This window comes from Pongo abelii, chromosome 8 (assembly GCF_028885655.2).
Source record: "Pongo abelii isolate AG06213 chromosome 8, NHGRI_mPonAbe1-v2.0_pri, whole genome shotgun sequence".
Taxonomy (NCBI): Eukaryota; Metazoa; Chordata; class Mammalia; order Primates; family Hominidae; genus Pongo; species Pongo abelii.
In genome coordinates this window covers 131,636,224-131,656,063 of record NC_071993.2, presented here as the reverse complement: position 1 = coordinate 131,656,063, position 19,840 = coordinate 131,636,224, and the positions used below count along the sequence as shown (strand labels likewise).

Below are 19,840 nucleotides of genomic sequence, written 5' to 3'. Positions count from 1 at the left end.
CTGCTTGCTGGTAACCGGGACCTGCCTTAGAGCCACTTTGACGGGGAGACCCAGTGACCGTGCCTGGAACAGCCTCAGGGGAGTGTGCCAGCCTCAAGCAGCCAGCATTTCCCAGGCTTACACAGCAGACCCCCCTGTCCATGCTATCCTGCCACTGGGAATCCCTTCTGGCCCTCCAGGGAGGCCTGAGGCCTCTGAGCAGCCTAAGATGGGGGGGGCCAAAGCTAAAGCAGCACTCAGGGCTGTGAAGAGCTTTATTCCACAGTCAGGACAAAATGTGCCAGGCACTGGCCCATGCCCCCCAGGTGCTGGGCTGCACTGGGTGGTGGGGTGCAAGGGGGAGGGCAGAGATGCTGCTCAGCCCCTGCTAGCTTCTGATGCATGGCACGGTGTGAGCCCTGCATCCAGTAACTGTGCCTAGGTCCCCTCGGCTCTGTGCCATCATGGTACCTGCCACACACACAGTTACATCCTCCCTGAACCCTCTCCCTCCCCACACTTGCCAAGGCAGGGTGAGATGTCACCCTCTGAGCTCCCCAACACCCTGTGCCTCCCGATCAGAGCCCGTCACACCAGTGGTAACCGTTTGCGTCCCGCCAGTCCTTTACAGCAGACGCCCCACTCAGACACTCAAGAACCCCTGCTGAATAAATGAATGAATGAATGAGTGAGCAGATCGGAGAAGGACACATGAGGGCCAGTGACACATCGGGCTCTGCAGAGGACCCCAAGCCACGCCTGTGGCCCTGTGACTCACCTGTCAAGTGGGGACTCTCAGAGCCGCCCCTGAGGTGGTCACGGGGTACGTGCTCAGCACACAGCCAGCAGCCCCTGCACGGACTTGGTCTTTGTTCTACTCCCTTGCAAATGCCCTGGGAACCAGGTCGAGGCTATCAGCAGGGAGGAATCTGTGAAGGCTTCCTGGAGGTGACAGCATCTGGTGGGGCCTAGGAAGGCAGTGGGAACTCCAAATGTGTCTATGGGAGGAAGAGCGACTCAGGTGTGTGCCTGACCACTGTCCTGGGGCTTGGTCCCAGCCAGGTTCTCGGCTGGGGCCACTCTAGCACCACACCTGGCATAGAGGAAGAGGTCCTCCCAGCCCCTGGAAAGCACAGTTACAGGGAACCTGGGTGGCACTCCCAGGATGGGGCTGTGTGGGCTGCACCAAGGTGAGGACCAGTGTGGTCCCACCTCACCTCAGGTAGCTCAGAGCCTGGGGGCTGAGAGGTCACACGAGGAGCTGGAGTAGCTAAGCACAGTTGTCATGGGGCCACAACATTCAAGTCCCAATGCTGCCAGAGTGGAGGAGGGGCGGCCCCAAGGAAGGCCTTCCCCTGGGGAGGGATAGGGAGGTGAAGGTATGTGCATGTGTGTGCATGTATGTGTGCACACATGTGTAGGATGGGGCAGAGCTGGTCATTGCTTCACATCAGGGAAGAAGAGATGACCACAGGGTGACATTTCAAAATGAGGAAGGCAGGGCCAGGCCTCTAAGGTTACCTGGTGCTGGGTGAAGAGGGACCTGGCTGTCCACCTGCCTCAGAGACTCAGATTCCCTGGGGAACCGGAAAGCCAGAGGTGTGTCCTCTAGAGAGTCTCAACTGACAGTTTATGAAGCTAATTAAGTTTTTTCTTTGGATCCATAAAATCTCAGTGTGGACTCATTCCAAGGGATGTCTTGCTTTAAAGAAAGGGTTAGATGGGAAAAGGCTGTATGGGTGGGCCAGGGGTGGGAGGTGATCCCTGTGCCCAGGAGGCTTGGGTGGACTCTGGGGATGGTCTAGTCTTGGGCTGGCTGGTCTAGTCTTGGGCTGGCTGGGCTTGACTGAGCCACCCTGGCCTCGGCCATCAGACACACAGCCTGGCGGTCAGGAGCACAAGCTCAGGACCCATCAGCCCACCTGGCTCTTCTGGTCCAGCACGGACCCGCCTGAGCAGGCTATGGAACCTGTCTGGCCTCTGCTCTCCTAGCTCTGAAATGAGGATGACAATGGGACCTACTTTCCAGGGTCTGGAAAGACTGAGGATGTGCTCAGCAGACTCTATTATTCAGTTTCCTTATCCTCAAAATGCAAATTACAGTGCCTACTTTATTTCTGGGTCGTGGCTGTTGAGAGGGTGGAGCAATGTACCTGTGCGCTTAGGATCATGGCTGGCCAAGTCCCCTTGACAGTGGTACACAGAGGCCTGGCTGTGGTCGGGTGCTCAGCAGCCCACCCAGGGCCCGGGCTGGATGGGGTATCGTGGGCTATGGAAGGACAGGTGCACGAGGGCAGGGCTTTGCACAAACACTAATGTGGTCTCCCCATCTACAGGGCAGGTAACTCCTGCCCTAAAGAACCCCCTTCAGCCCCCCAGTACCCCCACCCTCAGCTCTGCCTATCCCTTGCTCAGGGAAGGAGTTTTGTGTGTGCAGTGAGGAGACCTCTGTATCCCATATTACCAGCAGGCCTGGGGGCAGGCCATGGAGGAGGGTCTGGGGGCGAGATATGGGGAAGTCTGGGGGTAAGATATAGGGGCAGCAGCAAAGGGGGATCTGGGGGCAGGCCATGGAGGGGGGTCTGGGAGCAGCATATGGTAGGGGGTGGGAGCAAGATACAGGGGTTCTGGAGGCAGGATGGATGTGAGGGGGTCTGGGGGCAGCTCATGGAAAGGAGGCAACCCCTGGAGTGGGGTCTGGCCCTGCTGCCACCCCAGCGCTCCCACGTGCTGCCTCACACCCCACACTAGTGCTTTATGTTCTGCCGGGTTGGTAATGGGTTTTTCTTTGAATATGTTTCTGGGAAAGCTGTATTCTCACTTCTGCCTGCCAGGCGGTTTTAACGTGTGTGGGCACTCCATGAGGCAGTACAATTATAATCTCACGTGAAGTCGCCCTCAGCAGCTGATCATCAAGCCCAGGGTGTTCAGTGAACATAGGGGTTAAGAAACCAGGTCTGAGAGCTCCAGACAATGCAGAAACGACCAATCCAGTGGGAACCCCCATTTCTTTTGGCTCATACCTTTCTCATGAAGCACTGATTAGTATGTATCACAGCAGACCCCAAGGGGTGTGAACGTTTTCAGGGGGCCACCAGGCTGCCCGGACCCCTGACCTGGCACCCAGGTTCTCACCCAGCCCTGGCTCTCTGCCATCCAGGCACCTCACGTCCCTGCGACCTTGCGCACCCAACACGCCAGCCTTTCCTTCACTCACTCATCCACATGCACGATGCCTTTGGGGGTCAGGGTGTGGGGGACCGGGATGCAAATTTGAGGTGATGAGAGTGCAGGGGACACAGATCCGACCAGGTGATGCAGTGGCAGTGGGTCCAGGGAAGCTGGTGCAGGAGTGGACAAAGGGGGCCAGGACGAGGGGAGAGGAAAGACAGGCACAAGGGCCAGCCAGTCCTGCAGACGCCTACAGAGGTCTCTGCTCAGAGCCTGGACCCAAGTGCTGAGGTAGGAGTCAAGAAACCCCATAGCTCCTGCCCCCAGGAGAGGCTGCAGGACGTGGGCGCAGGGGACTGTCACAGAAAATCAGGGGCTGACGCATCCCAGGAAGAACAAAGCACGGATCCTGCAGAGAGAGAACTGGGTGCTTCTGCCTCAGGCAACTGGCAAGGGCTTCTCCAAGTAAATGGCATATTAGGGAGTGAACTGTACCTCCATCCCCGCTGAAGCCCTAACCCCCAGTGTGCCTGTCCTTGGAGGTGCGGACAGTTTGGTTTTGTCTGATGCGCCCCATGGTGAGGCTGAGTGGTGCGTTGGGGGAAGGGCACCCGCAGGAGGTGAGCTGCCCTTCTCAGCACACCAGGAGCGCACGCTGCTTCCTGACTGGTGACATGAACCTTGATCACCTGGCCGAGGCTGTGTCCATCAGGATTCTCCACTGTAAACTTCCTATTTTGCCCTTTGTAATTGCTAAATATTTGGGAGTGGGGGGAATTACTTTAAGACTATGCCAAAATATTCTGTTTTTGCTTAAACTCCCAAAGGGCTGTTTTGAGGCTGCCAAGTTTGAGATACTTCATGATGGCAAGGGGGAGGTCGCATGGCTATTGATGGCAGCTCCTGAGCTCAGGGGAGGGCCCAGCAGGAGGCAGAGGCTGGAGAAGCATCATCTGGCTGGGTTTAAGGCCACAACCCAGGGGGACTCCCTGCGGAGAGAGTGGAGAAGGACAGCACTGGGCCCAAGCCTGGAGCCCATGACATGGAAGATCAGGAAGGGATGGAGGCTGCAGGAAGACGAGGAGGGGTGTGCTTCAGGATGGTGGCCCCTCTCCCACCTCTGGACCTCCGACCATGCCCTCCCCCAGCCTCAGCTCCACTCCCTCCTGCTCTGTCCCTACAAATCCCCTCTGGCCCTACAGGGCCCAAATCAGACGCTGCCTCCTCCAGCGCCATTCCAGGCACCCGGTGGGATGCGACCACTCCCCTCCCTCGGCGCAGCCAAACTCAGGACTTTGGTTGACCCTTGGGTCAGCACAGGTGCCGGGTTCGGGTCGGCTCCAGGCGCAGCTCCAGGTCTGAAGCTCTGCAGCCCCCGGTGCCCACGGCTTCTGCACACAACACCTCCCGCAGATAAACCGGACCGAGCTCCTGCCCACCCTCGAGCCAGGCTCTCTGCCTGTGAAGTTCTGGGGACTCGAGGGGACTATGCCGAGGGCCACTCTTGGGGCCCTGCTCTCGGTGGCTAGCGAATCCGTGCGTGCCCTCGCAGGCGGTTGAGCCTGCTGCTGGCGATGCTCCCGGCTCACACCCCCCAGCAAACCTGTGCCCCTCAGCTCCGCGCTGCCTGTTTGCTGTGGCTGCGCACTGAGATCCATATGTCAAAAACGACTTACCGTTCTGCGCGGCAGCAAATATTTTGGCAGGCGGGTCTCATCTGCTTGTCTTTCGGGTTTCTCACACGTGCACGCAGATGACACACGTGGTCTATCGGAGGCAAAACTCACAGAGGCGTTGGGAGGAGGCAGCACCAGGGCTTCGCGTCCCCTGGGCCACGCCAGGCGCTCCTGCAGCCTCCATGGGTGACACCTGTGGGACAGCACGGTGGCTCCAGGGGGGCCAGGTCCCTGGAGGCTGCGGGGGCGGCTTTTTGATTCCCAGGTCTCAGGCATAAACTCGGACCTGAGCCTCATGTAAACGAAATCAGCGTTTGGGTGTCAGGTGTGGCAAGCTGCATCCCCTCACAGCCCCCAACAGCTAAGCCTCGCTTTCCTCAGCTGCAAAGAGGCTGGGCTGGCCTAGGGGGCCCAAGTCCACGATCTCACCTGGGCACACTGCTCAGTGATGGGGGACAGTGGGGCCCTGTCCCTTGTGGGATGACGATGTGGCAGCAAGGATCAGGCATGGCAATCCCACTTCAGGGACTGTACCTTAAACAAATAGTCACACAAGTATACAGAAGCGTATGTTTGTAGTAAAATCCAAATAAAGACTGGACGTAATGGTTCATGCCTGTAATCCCAGCATTTTGGGAGGCCAAAGCAGGAGGATCCTTTGAGGTCAGGAGTTCAAGACCAGCCTGGGCAACACAGTGAGACCCTGTCTCTACAAAACATAAAAAATTAGCTGGGTGTGGGGGCTCGCACCTGTAGTCCCAGCTACTTGGGAGGCTGAGGTGGGAGGATCACTTGAGGTGGAGACTGTAGTGAGCTATGTGATCTGTGCCACTGCACTCCAGCCTGAATGACAGAGTAAGACCCCATCTCAAAAAGAAAAAAATCCAAATAAAGTCTAGTGTCTCATGAATAGTGTGGGTACCAATGTCAGTTTCTTGGTTGTGACAAATGTACCACGGATGTGTGAGGTGTTCATAGTGGAAACTGGATGAAGAGTGGATGAAAACATCCTAACTCCATAACTTTTCTGTACGTATGAAATTATTCCAAAATAAGCTTATTTTTAAAACACACACACGTTTATAGACGAATGTTCACTGTGACAATGCTTAAGTAGCAAAAAACTAGAAGCAACATTATTTACCAATCTGGGAATTACGAGACACACAATGGAACAACTGCGTTACCCACACCACGCGGTTGAGCGCAAGGCAACTCCATGCACACCGATACACGCCCTGAGTGCGTGGGTGTCACCATCGGGGAACCATGATTGGTGGAGCTGATATTTTGCTATGATCCCATCAAAGTACAGAGTATGTGTTTCTACACACGACAGGGACCACAGGACTGAGACGGATGGGAGCAGGAGCGATGACCTCTGCCAAGTGCAGCGATGAGATGACGCCCACGGTCAAACGGCTGGATTTCTTTATTATGCGAACAGAGTCCTCCCTCCCTCCCTTCCTTCTTTCTTTTTTCTTTCCTTTCCTTTCTTTCTTCCTTTTTTTGAGATGGAGTCTTGCTCTGTCGCCCAGGCTGGAGTGCAATGGCGTGATCTCTGCTCACTGCAACCTCCGCCTCCTGGGTTCAAGCGATTCTCCTGCCTCAGCCTCCCGAGTAGCTGGGATTACAGGCACCCACCACCACACCCAGCTAATGTTTGTATTTTTAGTATTGACAGAGTTTCAGCATATTGGCCAGGCTGGTCTCGAATTCCTGACCTCAAGTGATCCACCCACCTCAGCCTCCCAAAGTGCTGGGATTACAGGCATGAGCCGCCGCACCTGGCCTCCTGAACAGAGTATTTTCTTTGCAGCATGTACACTTCTCAGTGCCAGTGACCGCCACCACTCCGTGGGTAACTGCAAAAGCCTCCTGAGCAGTCCCCCTGCTCTGCCCTCATCCCACTGTGACCTTCTCTCAAACAGCGGCCAGAGGGACCTTCTGAAACCTGAAGGCAGGTCATTGCTGTCCTCTGTGCAAGGCCTGTGATGGCCCGCCTGGCAGAAGAGAAGCAAAGCCTTCGGCAGGCCTGCCAGCCCCTGGCCTCTCTCTGCCCAATGCTTCTCCCACCCCTCCAGCCACCTGAGTGTCTTTCTCCGACACCCGAGGGGCTTTGCAGTGACTGTTTCCTCACCTGGAATGTTCCTTCCCCAGAACTCGCATTAACCTCCCTTCCCCAACCCCTCACTCACTCCCCCAGGTCTTGGTTCAAATCTCATGGTTCAACGAGACCCACCTGAACCCACCTGTTTAATGACAGCCCTTATCCTCTTACAGACAACCCAGCTTCCTCATCCATCGCCACGTTGTCTGTCTTCCTCTGCTGGCATGTGAAGCCACAGCAAAGGCCTGTGTCTCTGGCTGATGATGCTTCCTGAGGGCCAGCGTGGTGCTGGCAGGGTGGCCAGCCAGGGAACGCGGTTAAGGAGCAAAAGACTCAGCAAAAAAACACAAAAAATCTGTAGTATAAGAGGTCCATGATCTCATAAATGAACTGGACTGCATTAGCAGAGTCACATTACTTAACCTTTCCATCTGAAACACGGGGGGCTCTGCCCTTTGCTGGTCCTCTTCCCAGGCACAGGGTCCACAGCTTTCAGGCAGTGCATCCTGGACACCTTGTGCAGGGCCATTCAGCCAAGCCCCTAAAGGTTCCCATTCAGCATGTTGTTTGGTAGGTAAATTTCCTGAACGGAAGTGAATAAATTTACTTTCTTCCTTACATATTCCTATCCAGACTTTAAAAATGGCCGCTCATTCCTCAAAAAGTTAAACATGAATTACCACATGAGCCAGGAATTCCACAACTAGATATACATCCAAGACAACTGGAAACGTGTCCACACAAAAACCTGTACATTAGTGTTCACAGCACCACTATTCCCAATAGCCAAAAAGTGGAAGTGTATTAGTCTGTTTTCAAACTGCTGATAAAGACATACCAGAGAGACTGGGCAGTTTACAAAAGAAAGAGGTTTAATGGACTTACAGTTCCACATGGCTGGGGAGGCCTCACCATCATGGCAGAAGGTGAAAGGCATGTCTCACATGGCGGCAGACAAGAGAAGAGAGCTTGTGCAGGGAAACTCTGCTTTTTAAAACCATCAGATCTTGTGAGACTAACTCACCATCACCAGAACAGAACAGCACGGGAAAGACCTGCCCCCATGATTCAATTACCTCCCACAACACATGGGAATTCGAGGTGAGATTTGGGTTGGGATGCAGCCAAACCATATGAGGAAGCAACCCAAATGTCCATCAGCTGATAACAGATCAACAAAATGTGGCCTATCCACACAGTGGAATATTACTCAGCCACAAAAAGAAGTGAAACTCTGATACACACCATAACACAGATGAACGGTCAAGACATTAAGCAAAGTGAATGAAGCCAGACACAAAAGACCATGTATCGTCTGATTCCATTTATATGAAATGCCCAGAGTGGGTGAATCCACAGAGACTGAAAGAGGCTGGAGGCTGCTAAGGGCTGGGGGTGTGGCGAGTGGGAAGTCACTGCTAATGGGTACAGGGTTTCTCTCTGGAGTGACAGAATGTTCTGGAATTAGAGGTGATAGTTGCACAGCATTGTGAATATATGAAAAACCTAAAGACCACTGAATTGTGTATTTTAAGAGGAATTTTATGGCATGTAACTATCTCAATTACAAAATTAAAAACCTGGCTACTCATAGGCTCACACCTCTGATTTGGGGAAACCTCAGCTCACCGACTGTCCCCTTCATTCCAAAGGCCCCTGGGCCAGCCCAGTGCCCGACTCGCATAGGCACTGGGTGAATTCTGGCTGCACTGAGCTAAACCAGAGGGACCCAAATTAAGGAGCTGTGCACAGGGTAGGGGGAGACAGTGAGTCCACTGGTGGCAGTGAGGGCCCAGAGAAGGGCTGTAACGGTCACTGTGTGTGCCATGGGGACAGAGAGGGGCTTTTCCTCCAGTCCCTCCTAAGAGTAATCCTGGAAGCCACCAAAGAGACTGAAGCCAGGGAGGGACTGGTTAGATCTGCCTGTTACCAATACATTTTAAATCTAAATTAATAGTCACAGTTTTTCCCTGTAAAAGGCCCTCCTCCACCCGCAGTGAGCAAAAGAGGAAATGGCCGGGTGAGCTCTACACTGAGAGTCAGGGCAGGGGTGACCTGGGGTCAGGGGGTCTGACTGGGAAGGGGCACGGGGAAACTTCTGGGTGCTGGAATGTTCCACATCTTGATCTGTGTGGGGGTTACATGGGTGTACGTGTGTGCAAAAATTCAAACTGTATACTTGATGTCCTTTCCTGGGTGTTATACCTCGATAAACATGTAGAAGAAAGAACAGAGACACCTTGCTTGTGACTAGTGACACTCATCAACCCCATCTCGGCTCCGCTGCCTTCCAGGTCTGTTTCCCTTCACAGCCTTCGTGGCATCTGTGATGGGGGAGGTGGCAGGTGCCCGTCTCCGCTCCAGGCTGTGTGCTCTGTGGACACACATGTCCCTGAGATCCCCCAGCCCTGGTTCAGGGCCACAGAGTACAATAAGCCACTCGGCAAATCCTGGCTGAGTGAATGAGCTGCATGGGACAAAGGGTGTGTTTCCAGGCTGCCCTGCCCACCCTGCCCGCCACGTTCCCGTTTGCCTTTTCCATTTGCTTTGGAAACGCTGCCCTCCCAGCTCTGCCCTCAGACTTTCCGCGACAGAACTCAGCGCCCGGCCCAGGACAGCAGAGACAGCAGGCCCTGCAACAATGCCTGGAAGAGACAGCTGCTCTGTAGGCTGTCCCGAGGGGCCACTGTGCAACACAGCCCGACAGACAACTGACAGGGTGAAAGGCCTCATTCCTATGTTTGCACAACCTCAAAAACCTGATCCAAAACTAGGCAGAGAAAAAAAATCCCCACTTTTGCTAGAGCCTGGGCCTCCCAGTGGCCTGTCTCACAGTCTCAGGGCCACCTCAAGCTACAAGCAGCTCCCTCTGGGCAGAAGAAAGACAGCCATTCCTGATCCCGGGCCTTGCCTGCAAGAATGAGCCCCACCCAGGCAGTGTGCATGTGGAGGGGGACAAGACCCCAGGGCACAGACCTGCCTTGGAAACGAAGCTTACCCCTCACCCCCATTACCAGCATGTCCTGCAATGGCCACTCCAAGCCCATGTCTTAACTGCCCAAAGCTGTGGGAGGGCGCTGGGAGCACGCTGGGAGCTGTGGCGGGGACGGAACATGCCGGTCGCCAGCACAAGCTCATTACAGACAAACCTAGGGGGGCCTCCAAGTGTCCCCAGGCACCTGCTCTCACTTCTATAGAACACAGAAAAGGCCACCGGCAGCAGGACTGTTGTTTAAAAATTAAATGAAGTGAGGTGTGTAACGGCGAGATGAGGGTGGCCACTCCAAAGCTGGCCTCCTCCTCACTGCCCTGGGGACAAGAGTCTCCTCTCACAGGTCTAGGATGAAGAGCGTCAGACACAGAATCCCAGTGCCAGCACATGCCCATTGCACCACAGGACCTGTATGAGAACATTCCAGACCCCATTCCACGGTCCAGCACTGTAAGCCTCTATCGGTATTTGGAGAAATGGCAGAACACGACTCGCCACGGAGCGGGAAGTAGCCACACCTCCCCACAGCACCACGGAGGGATCTCACAAGCGCAGGGCTGAGCAAAAGCCGCCAGACCCGAAAGGGGCCTTATCGCGCAGTTTCACCTCTGTAAAGCAAAGGAGCGAACAAAACCTTCCCGTGGGCAGAGGCTGGGGAATGGTCACCCCGGGGATGGGGGTTGCAGGAAAAGGACAAGAAGGGGGTGGGAAGTGTCCTGCTTCTCGATCCGGAGCTGGTTTCAGGGATGTATTTCACTCCGTGAAAATATATCAAATTGTACCCTTATGATATGCACACGGCTCTGTAGGTATGTTATTCTTCAATAAAATTATAGAAATAAGAACCAGCCGGGCATGGTGGCTCACACCTGTTATCCCAGCACTTTGGGAGGCTGAGGCAGGCGGATCACGAGGTTGAGAGATGGCGACCATCCTGGCCAACACGGTGAAACCCCGTCTCTACTGAAAAATACAAAAAATTAGCCAGGCGTGGTGGTATGCGCCTGTAGTCCCACCTACTAAGGAGGCTGAGGCAGGAGAATCGCCTGAACCCTGGAGGCGGAGGTTGCAGTGAGCCGAGATCACGCCACTGCACTCCAGCCTGGCGACAGAGCGAGACTCCATCTTAAAAAGGAAAGAAATAAAAAAGAACCATGGAATGTTATATAGCTACTAAGACCATGCATTAGAGCAGATCACAGTGAGCCCTCATGTCTGTGCACTCGTGTGTGCACGTGTGTACAGTGTGTGCATGCATGTGCACGTGTGTCTGTGTTTGTGCGTTGCATGCACGTGTACATGTGTAAGTACATGAGTGTGCATGTGTGCACACGCGTGTCTAACCGAGGAGAGTAACAGCTCAGTCGACCATAGATCACAAGCCACAGCTGGGAACACAAGTGGCCGCTGCGGCTGGCTGGGCTGCTGACCAGCAGTGCTGCCCCTTGTCAAGCCAGAGCGTTGCCGTGTGGTTACTCGGGGATATTAAGAACCCCGACAGCCCACAAAGGACGTCTTCAGTCATAACACCAGTTACTATCTATTAAACATTGCTATGAGCCAGGTGGCCAGCCAAGAACCTCACTTATGTTTTCTACTCTCTTATTTATTCCCACTCATGAGTGGAGGGGGCTGAGGCTGAGAGAGGCAGCCAGGGGCACGTGGAGGGCAGACAGCGGCTGAGCGGGCTGTGATGCCCACAGCCCTGGTAGGCCCGGGCGTGCACTTGCTCTCTGGTTGTGTCTTATCTCTGATTTAGTAAACACTCATCAGTTTGCTCTGCCCAGGCCTGTGGACACAGGTGACCACGGCAAGGCCTGCCCACCTGGAGCTTCCAGGCCACTGTAGGGACAGGTCCTGACACAATCACAGCAGAGGTCTGGATGAAGGGCTGGGGCATCCCAAGGATGGGGCTGCAAAGGCAAGAGCCCATCTCTGAGCTCCTGGAGTTCTGGGAGCCCCCTCAGCTGGCCTGCACACCTCTCCTCAGGCCACCTGGACCCCCGCCCTCCCTCTCCACCGGGAGCTCTGCAGGCTGAGCGGGGCCTGCCTCTGTGGGGTCCCAGTGCCTGGAGATGTCATCTGGAGGAGAGCTGGATGGGAGCAGGTGTGGGGCTCCTGAGGGACCACTTCTCTTCTGCACCCCTGCTCACAGGGATGTGTGACCAGCACAGCTAGCAATGGGGCCTGACCTTGGGAGGGAGGCTCCTGCCCCTGGACAAAGAGCAGGGAAATCCAACGGAATCCCAAACGGCCCTCCAGGCCTGGCTGCCCCCTCAGACTCTCAGCCTCCTCCCTCTGTCTCAGGTGCCCCCGACCTCCCACCACACAGCCTCACAGTGGCCAGGCCAAGTGTCTGCTGCGGCTCCATCCATCAGCCCTGCACAAAAGACCCCAAAAGGCAGACGTGTGCTGGTAACTGGCTCTCCGGGACGGAGGGCGGGGGTGCTGGGTCTGTGCATTTGCCAACTTCCATGGTGTAAATACTTCCATTGTGGCCAGTTTCAAGCTACAGAAGAGAGCTGGCAAAAGATGTCACAACTGACTCCTGCCAGCTGGTCCAAGCAGGCTCCAACACCCCAAGGCCTAAATCACAGGCACCCACAAGTTGCTTGAGGCCACGGCTTGGTGACAGTGCAGGGGACACCAGAGGAGGCTGAGCAGAAGCTGCAGGAGTGGCTGGCACCTGCAGTCTCCCTGCCCAGTGCTCCCAGGGGACAAGTAAGCAGTGTGTCCCCCGGGGGGGAAGGACAGCCCTTCCTGAGAGTGGGTCTCCCAGGGGTCCCATGATGCTAACTAGACTCCTGCAATCGAGAAGGCGCCAAGAATCTGGAGAGCCCATAACCACATGCCCGGTCTCCAGGACCTGGCCCGCTTCGAGTAACTGGAGAAGATGCAGCCGGGAGGCCAGGCTGGGCTGGAACCACCAGGCTCTGCCACACCTGTCCCTGCTCTTGCTGCCACCGGAGTGGCATGGCAACTGCCCACAACAAACACTGCCAGGCAGCCAAGCCTGGCTTTGCGGGCCACCCAGGGGCATGGCGAGGGCTCCAGGCCCACCTCGGCAAAGGCCCTCCGCGGACTGCAGGGGGCACTCTCCGCTCTGCTTCCTTGGTCTTCTCCAGTTTCTGAGGGTGTCAACCCCGGATTTCTCCTTAGCTCCTGCAGTGACACCCCTTCCCCCTCCCAGCCCCACTGCTGTAACCTGACGCCGGGCTGGAGCAGGGTGGATCCACAGGGCCCTCGCCAGCCTTCCCCTTGCCTTCCTGTGACCTTGAGCAAGGCCAAAACGCTCTCCAGGTCCCCAGCTGCATGTTGGGACGATGGGAACAAGGCTTCTTCCGCCTGTGCCAAGAAGAGATACCAGAAAAGACCTGGAAATTCTTGGACGACAGTGGCTGCCTGGGGTGCACAGCGTGGGGTAACATTCCTTTCTTGTCAGGCTCCGTCCTGACCAATGTCCTCCCCAGTGCGTCCCTGAAGGGCACAGGGTCAGACTGATATGCTAGGCTGCACGGCTATTGATTTAAAAATAGCGTCCTTTCTAAAATTAGACATCAAATCTGGAACCCCAGCTCCATGGATCCTCCTCTCCCCAAACTAAACCTAATCCTCAACATAAACTGCCACAAAGGCTCACAAGTGAATTCTTCGGGACTGTGGCCTGCACGGAGAGCCTGAAGACACCTGTCTGTATTTCTCGACCCTCAGTAAGGGATGGCAAAGGAGACCAGCTCTTCCTTCTGCAAGAATAAGCTAGCAAGCAACAAACAACCAACAAACAAAACCCCCTATTGCAACCAAAAAATTATTTCCAAGCAGGGGCGGTGCCCTTCTCATGCGTGCTTCTCAGCTTTTGCAGAAGCTCAGGTTGCTGTGGGGAGGGGAGCTTCGGTGAGTGAAGCCCCTTGAGTACCTCAGGGGGGCCTCACGTATTGCCGGGCGTTGTGTTTGCAAACATCAGAGCAGAGTGCATAAAGATGCATGGAGCCTCACACAGAGTGTCTGCTGGACAAGGACACCTCGTTCCCTCCCACTCTTCCCCAAGTCCCCAAAGTCCACTGTATCATTCTTATGCCTTTGCGTCTTCATAGCTTAGCTCCCACATATCAGTAAGAACATAAGATGTTTGGTTTTCCATTCCTGAGTTACTTCACTTAGAATAATAGTCTCCAATCTCATCCAGGTCATTGCAAATGCTGTTAATTCATTTAAATATATGGTATAACTTTTCCATCCTAAAAATGTAATATAACCATGCCACACATTGGAACTTAGAGATAGGAGGAAAAACTCTCCATAATTCCATGGCACAGTGCACTGTCCCCAGCTCAGACTCAACATCCTACCCTGAGACTGCCTCCTTACACATCTGTCTCCCACTGGGGAACCAGGAGCTTATGCTCCGAGTACTCATGCCTAGCAGGGGCTCTGTTCATATCTGCAGGAAGGACGTCAGGAGATTGATGTTCAGACAGATAGACTGCTAAATGACAATCCAAGGCTGGGCACAGTGGGGCACACCTGTAATCCCAGCACTTTGAGAGGCTGAAGTGGGAGGATTACTTGAGCCCAGGAGTTCAGGACCAGCCTGGGCACCACAGTGAGACTCGTCTCTATAAAAAAAAAAAATGGCCAGGCGTGGTGGCTCATGCCTGTAATCCCAGCACTTTGGGCAGCCGAGGTGAGCAGATCACGAGGTCAGGAGATTGAGACCATCCTGGGTAACACGGTGAAACCCTGTCTCTACTAAAAGTACAAAAAATTAGCTGGGTGTGGTGGTGCGCGCCTGTAGTCCCAGCTACTCGGGAGGCTGAAGCAGGAGAATCACTTGAACTTGGGAGGTGGAGGTTGCAGTGAGCCGAGATCGCGCCACTGCACTCCAGCCTGGGTGACAGAGCGAGACTCCGTCTCAAAAAAAAAAAAAAAAAAAAAAAATTTTTTTTTTTTAAATCCGCTGGGTGCTTTGATGTGCACCTGTAGTTCCAGCTACTCAGGAGGTTGAGGTGGGAGGATCGCTTGAGCCCAGGAGTTCGAAGTTGCAGTGAGCCATGATCGTACCACTGCACTCCAGCCTGGGTGACAGAGCATTCCATCTCTTAAAAAAAAAAAAAGTGTTAAATATAAAAAGTAAATGACGATCCATTCCAACCCCCCACCGCCATCCCACTGCAAAAGCATCTGTCTGGGTGTGCAGCTCCTGGTCTCTTTCTCCCAGCAGCATACTTGTCCCAGAGTTGTCATTGCTCTGAACCAAGAACGCCTGTCATCAGCTCCTGCCACTTATAGGCATTCTGGGTTGCTACGTACAAAGGCTTTTCTTTTTCTTGTTCCATTGTTGCTTTAGTAAACTTTTAATTTGGGGCTAATTGGACATTCACATGCAGTTGTAAGAACACCACTGACTCAGTTTCTCCTAACAGTAATATATTGCAAAACTATAGAACAATATCAAAGTCAACAATTGACATTGATACAGTGAAATAAAGAAGCTTTCCATCACCACCAGGACCCCTCAGGCTGCTCTTTATAGCCACGCTCACTGCCCTCCTGCCCTGCCCCATCCAACAGTATCTGTTTTGCATGATAGAATTTTGTCATTTTGAGGATGTTCTATACATGGAATCAGAAAGTACATAACCTTTTGGGATAGGCTTTTTTCGCTGGGAGTCCATCCAAGTCATTGTGAGTATCAAATTTGTTTCTTTTTTGTGCAGGATCTGGATTTTATGCAAAAAAAAAAAAAAGAAAAGAAAAAAAGAGAGTTTGTTTCTTTTTATTCTTGAGTACTACTGCATGACATGGATGCAGTTCCTCTCGTCACCCACTGAAGGACACCTGGATTGCTTCTAGCTTGGGGCTATTATCAATAAAACTGCAACGAACATTTGTGTATAGGTTTTTGTGTAAATTATAATTTTTCATTTCTCTGATAACTGCCCAGGAGTACCATGGCTGAGTCATGTGACAGTTTTACATTTAGAGTTTTAAGACACTGCCAAGCTATTTTCCAGAGTGTTTGTATCATTTTACCTTCTCACCAGCAATGTCTGAGTGATTCAGATTCTCATTGTTCTCATCGGTATTTTTTATTTTAGCCATTCTTTTTTTTCCGTTTTTTTTTTTTAGATGGAGTCTTTCTTGTTTTGTCGCCCAGGCTGGGGTGCAGTGGCATGATCTCGGCTCACTACAACCTCTGCCTCCCCAGTTCAAGTGATCTTCCCACCTCAACCTCCCAAGTAGCTGGAATTACAGGCGAACACCATCATGCCTAGGTAATTTTTGTATTTTTAGTAGAGACAGGGTTTTGCCATGTTGGCCAGGCTGTTCTCGAACTCCTGGCCTCAAGTGATCCACCCACCTTAGCCTTCCAAAATGCTGGGATTACAGCTGTGAGCCACCAGGCCCAGGCTATTTTAGCCATTCTGATAGGTGTGTAGTGATCTCTCATTGTGGCTTTAAATTGCGTTACCCTAGTGACTCGTGACATCTTTTTATGTGCTTATTTGCCATTTGGATATCATCTTTGGTGAAATGTCTGTTCATTCTTTTCAGTCTATTTTTTTCTCTGTTCTGATTGGGGCATCTCTATTTTCTTGCCTTCAAGTTCACAGACTCTTTCCTCTGTCCCCTTGATTCTGCTGTCAAACCCATCCATGGAGTTTTCTATTTTGGCTACTGTATTTTTCAGTTCTAAAATTTTCATTTGGCTCTTCATTATATCTTCTATTTATGTGTTTGTTTGTTTGAGACAGGGTCTCACCCTGTTGCCCAGACTGGAGTGCAGTGGCGTGATCTCAGCTCACTACAACCTTGACCTTTCAGGCTCAGGTGATCCTCCCACCTCAGCCTCCTAAGTAGCTGAGACTACAGGTGAGCGTCACCATGCTCAGCTAATTTTCTAATTTTTGTAGAGACAGGGTCTCCCTGTGTTGCCCAGGTCTGGTCTCAAACTCCTGGGCTCAAGTGATCCACTGACCTCAGCCTCCCAAAGAGCTGGGATCACAGGCATGAGCCACCGTACCTGGCCCTATATCTTCTATTTCTTTGCTGAGACTTTCTACTTTGTCATTTGTTTCAAGCATATTTGCAATTGCTGGTTGAAGCATTTTTCCAGTAGCTGTTTTAAAGTCTTTGCCCTGACATCTGTGTCATCTCAGTGCTGGTGTCTGTTGGTCTTCTCTTCTCATTCACGTTGGGGTTTCCTTGGTTCTTACCATGACAGGTGGTTTTGTACCACAAGCTGGACATTCTGGGTGTGTGGTGCGAGACTCTGAGTCTTATTTAAACCTTCCCTTTCAGTGGCCTTCTCTGGACACAACTCAGGCAGGGGAAGAGGGTAGTGCTGCCTTATTCTGCTTGGGTGGGGTGAATGTCCAGGTTCCCCACTTGGCCTCTGCTGACACTGAGGTGGGGGAGGTGCTCTCATTACTGTTCTTCAAGGGGGAAGTTTTCCCCTGGTTGGGAGGTGCAGGAACCCCTCATTACTGTGTCCCATGTGGGCTCCATTGTCACTGTTGTGGGGGGATAGCCTTGTAACCTCTGAGTGGCGATGAAGTCCTGACTCTTCAGTATGACACTGCCCGTCCAGCGGGAGGGGAAGGGATGTCTTGTCACCACTGACTAGGGGAAGCACAGGCTTACCATGTGGTCTCCACTGATGCTCCAGCTGGGGGACCTCATTCCCTCCCTGCTCCTGGCTCCCTCCTTGGCCTTCTCTGACACCCCCAGTGGTAGGGGCTCATTTCAGCCTGGTGAGTGTTTTGGTCCAGGCTCCCCACTGAGCCCTTGCTGGCACGAGTAGGGATGGGACCACAGGGTTTTCTGTGGTGTCTGCCTGGAGTACCACACTTATTGCCTAAATGTTTTCTGTCTCGCCAGGTGCCCCTGGCTTGGTCCTTTGGCCAGGGAGAGCAGGCTTCTGCAGAGGCTCTTGCTGGCTTCTTCAGCTCCACGTCTGACATGTACAAGGCACAAAGGAAACCCAGGGAATTCACCCCTCCACTGATCCCCAGGTCCTGAGGTCCCTCCAGTCTGCCTTCTCCTCTCTTCCTTTCAGCCTCTTCTGTTTGTTTCATAACTGACGTCCAGGGTTTTTCGTTGCACTTGGCAGGAGGAATAGGGAAAGGCACTTCTGCTCCCTCTTGCTGGAAGTGGAAGTCTCTAAAATGTTCTTCACGGTATTGATTTTCTCCTCTTGCAGCCAGGGTAGGGCTTTGGGTGAAGAAGCATCATGTGTCTCTGACAGATGCTCCCCTCAAAGTGTTCGCTCCGCAGAAGACCCCGGAGAGCCCTAGAGGGGCTCCTCAAGCAGGAGCCGAACCCCAGGCCCCTCTGTAGTTGGGCCGGCCAGGCTCCAGCCCCTTGTCCCTGGCTAGTGCCCCCGTTCACCTGTGAGCCTGACGTCGGGAGCACGGCATGTTCTCTGGAGGCAGAATCACCACGGAGACCCACTCTGAGTCATGGCTAATTCTGCTGTATTGACAGGGAGAACAAGAGGCCACAGCGCTCCCTGAGCAGGCCAACGAGGAGGGTATTTTTAGATTTCCTTCTCCCACAGCTTTAGCTAAGACTCAGCAATCTGGTCTTTTCCCTGCAGGCCAAATTGCAAACGCAGATGGGTCTGTTTCAAAGCTAACAAGTACATGCTATAAAATTCTACATAAAACACAATCTCAATTATGTTTAAGATGTCCAAAAAAAATGGGAGTGGAGGAGACGGGAAGGAAATATGCCACATGTTAACTGATGTTGCCGGTGGATTATGAAAGGAGTTTTTTTAGCTGCTTCTTTTTGATTGTTTATAATTTCCAAATTTTCCATGTGAATATATTACATTTATAAAATGAAAAACAAAATTTAAAACCAAGAAACAGTCCTCTCTCCATATACAACAACATAGTGACCATATGAAGCCATCACAGGCTGAGTGTCTCACCCGGACCTGAGGTTATTCCTCTACACCATGAGCTGTGCCAAGGCAGGACTCCAGTGCCCTGGTACAGGCTACAAACCAGATCACAGGGCCTGGAAAGTGGAAATGATGCCTCTTCCCAGCTCCTGAAAGCTGCTGTCTTGCCCAGCCCCAGGGTTTTCTGGTTTGGGTGGCACCTCAGTTGGTAACACCAGTGCAGGGAGCACTTGGCCGCTCTGGCTGAAAATGTGCCTGATTCCACGGAACTTACTGCCCATGGGCTACTGAGTCAATGGCACACACCCCAGACAGGTGCCTCAGGCCTGCAAGGGAAGGCCCGTGCCACCAAAGGACCAAAGATGCAGGAAAACCCAGCACTTCCAACAGCTGATCTCCCCAGCCATGGCTTACTCCAGACTGGCCAAGGAAGTCCTCCAGGACTGATAAAAGAGTCCACTCATTATCCTACATGACATACGCAGCAAGGCGGCTTCCAGCCTCGGGCAGCCGGATTTCCAAGTGTTGCAGCATCCCCAACAGGTACACTCTGGGCCTCACCAGCCTCACCAGCCTCACCTCTGTGGCTAGGGTGGTGGCCTCCATTTCCACACAACTTGTGATGTGACTTTGCTGGAAGGGTGTGGCCCCAGGGAAGCCAGCCAGGCCCCTGGTGGGGAACCTGGGACCCAAATCTACACCAGTGCAGGCTCGTAGGTGTAGCTGAGAGCCAGCTGGTATACACCACAGGGGCAGGTGCTCTGGGAGCCCACCCATATTCCACCAGCAGATGGTCAGCACCAAGAGAGCCAAAGGGCTCAAAAGAAAAGACACTTCCAATATCCAGGCCAACTCAGCAAACATTCCTGACTTCAAACTCATCTTCAGATAGCACTATTTTGCCAGAAGCTACCCCCATAGAGTGTCCTCTGCTGGTCCTCTCCCTCCTCGAGTCTCCTCTGTCCTTAACTAGCCTGGGGGTAGAAAGCTTGCCCCCTGCA

General features: G+C 53.2%; 1 protein-coding gene across 8 annotated transcripts in view; it reads right to left on the bottom strand.

The window, feature by feature from the left end:
- LHPP (phospholysine phosphohistidine inorganic pyrophosphate phosphatase) overlaps positions 1–19,840 on the bottom strand; it is a 154,096-nt gene that overhangs the window by 36,736 nt on the left and 97,520 nt on the right. For 3 of the 8 annotated variants that reach the window (XR_010141643.1, XM_054523010.2, XM_054523011.2), the window contains one exon: positions 15,570–15,648. The exons of the other annotated variants lie outside the window; for them this stretch is intronic. Coding sequence is in view for 2 of the 3 variants with exons in the window: in XM_054523010.2 (XP_054378985.1) it covers positions 15,570–15,648 (79 nt within the window). In the remaining variant the exon portion in view is untranslated. The remainder of the gene's footprint in view (positions 1–15,569; positions 15,649–19,840) is intronic. 8 annotated transcript variants of the gene reach the window in all.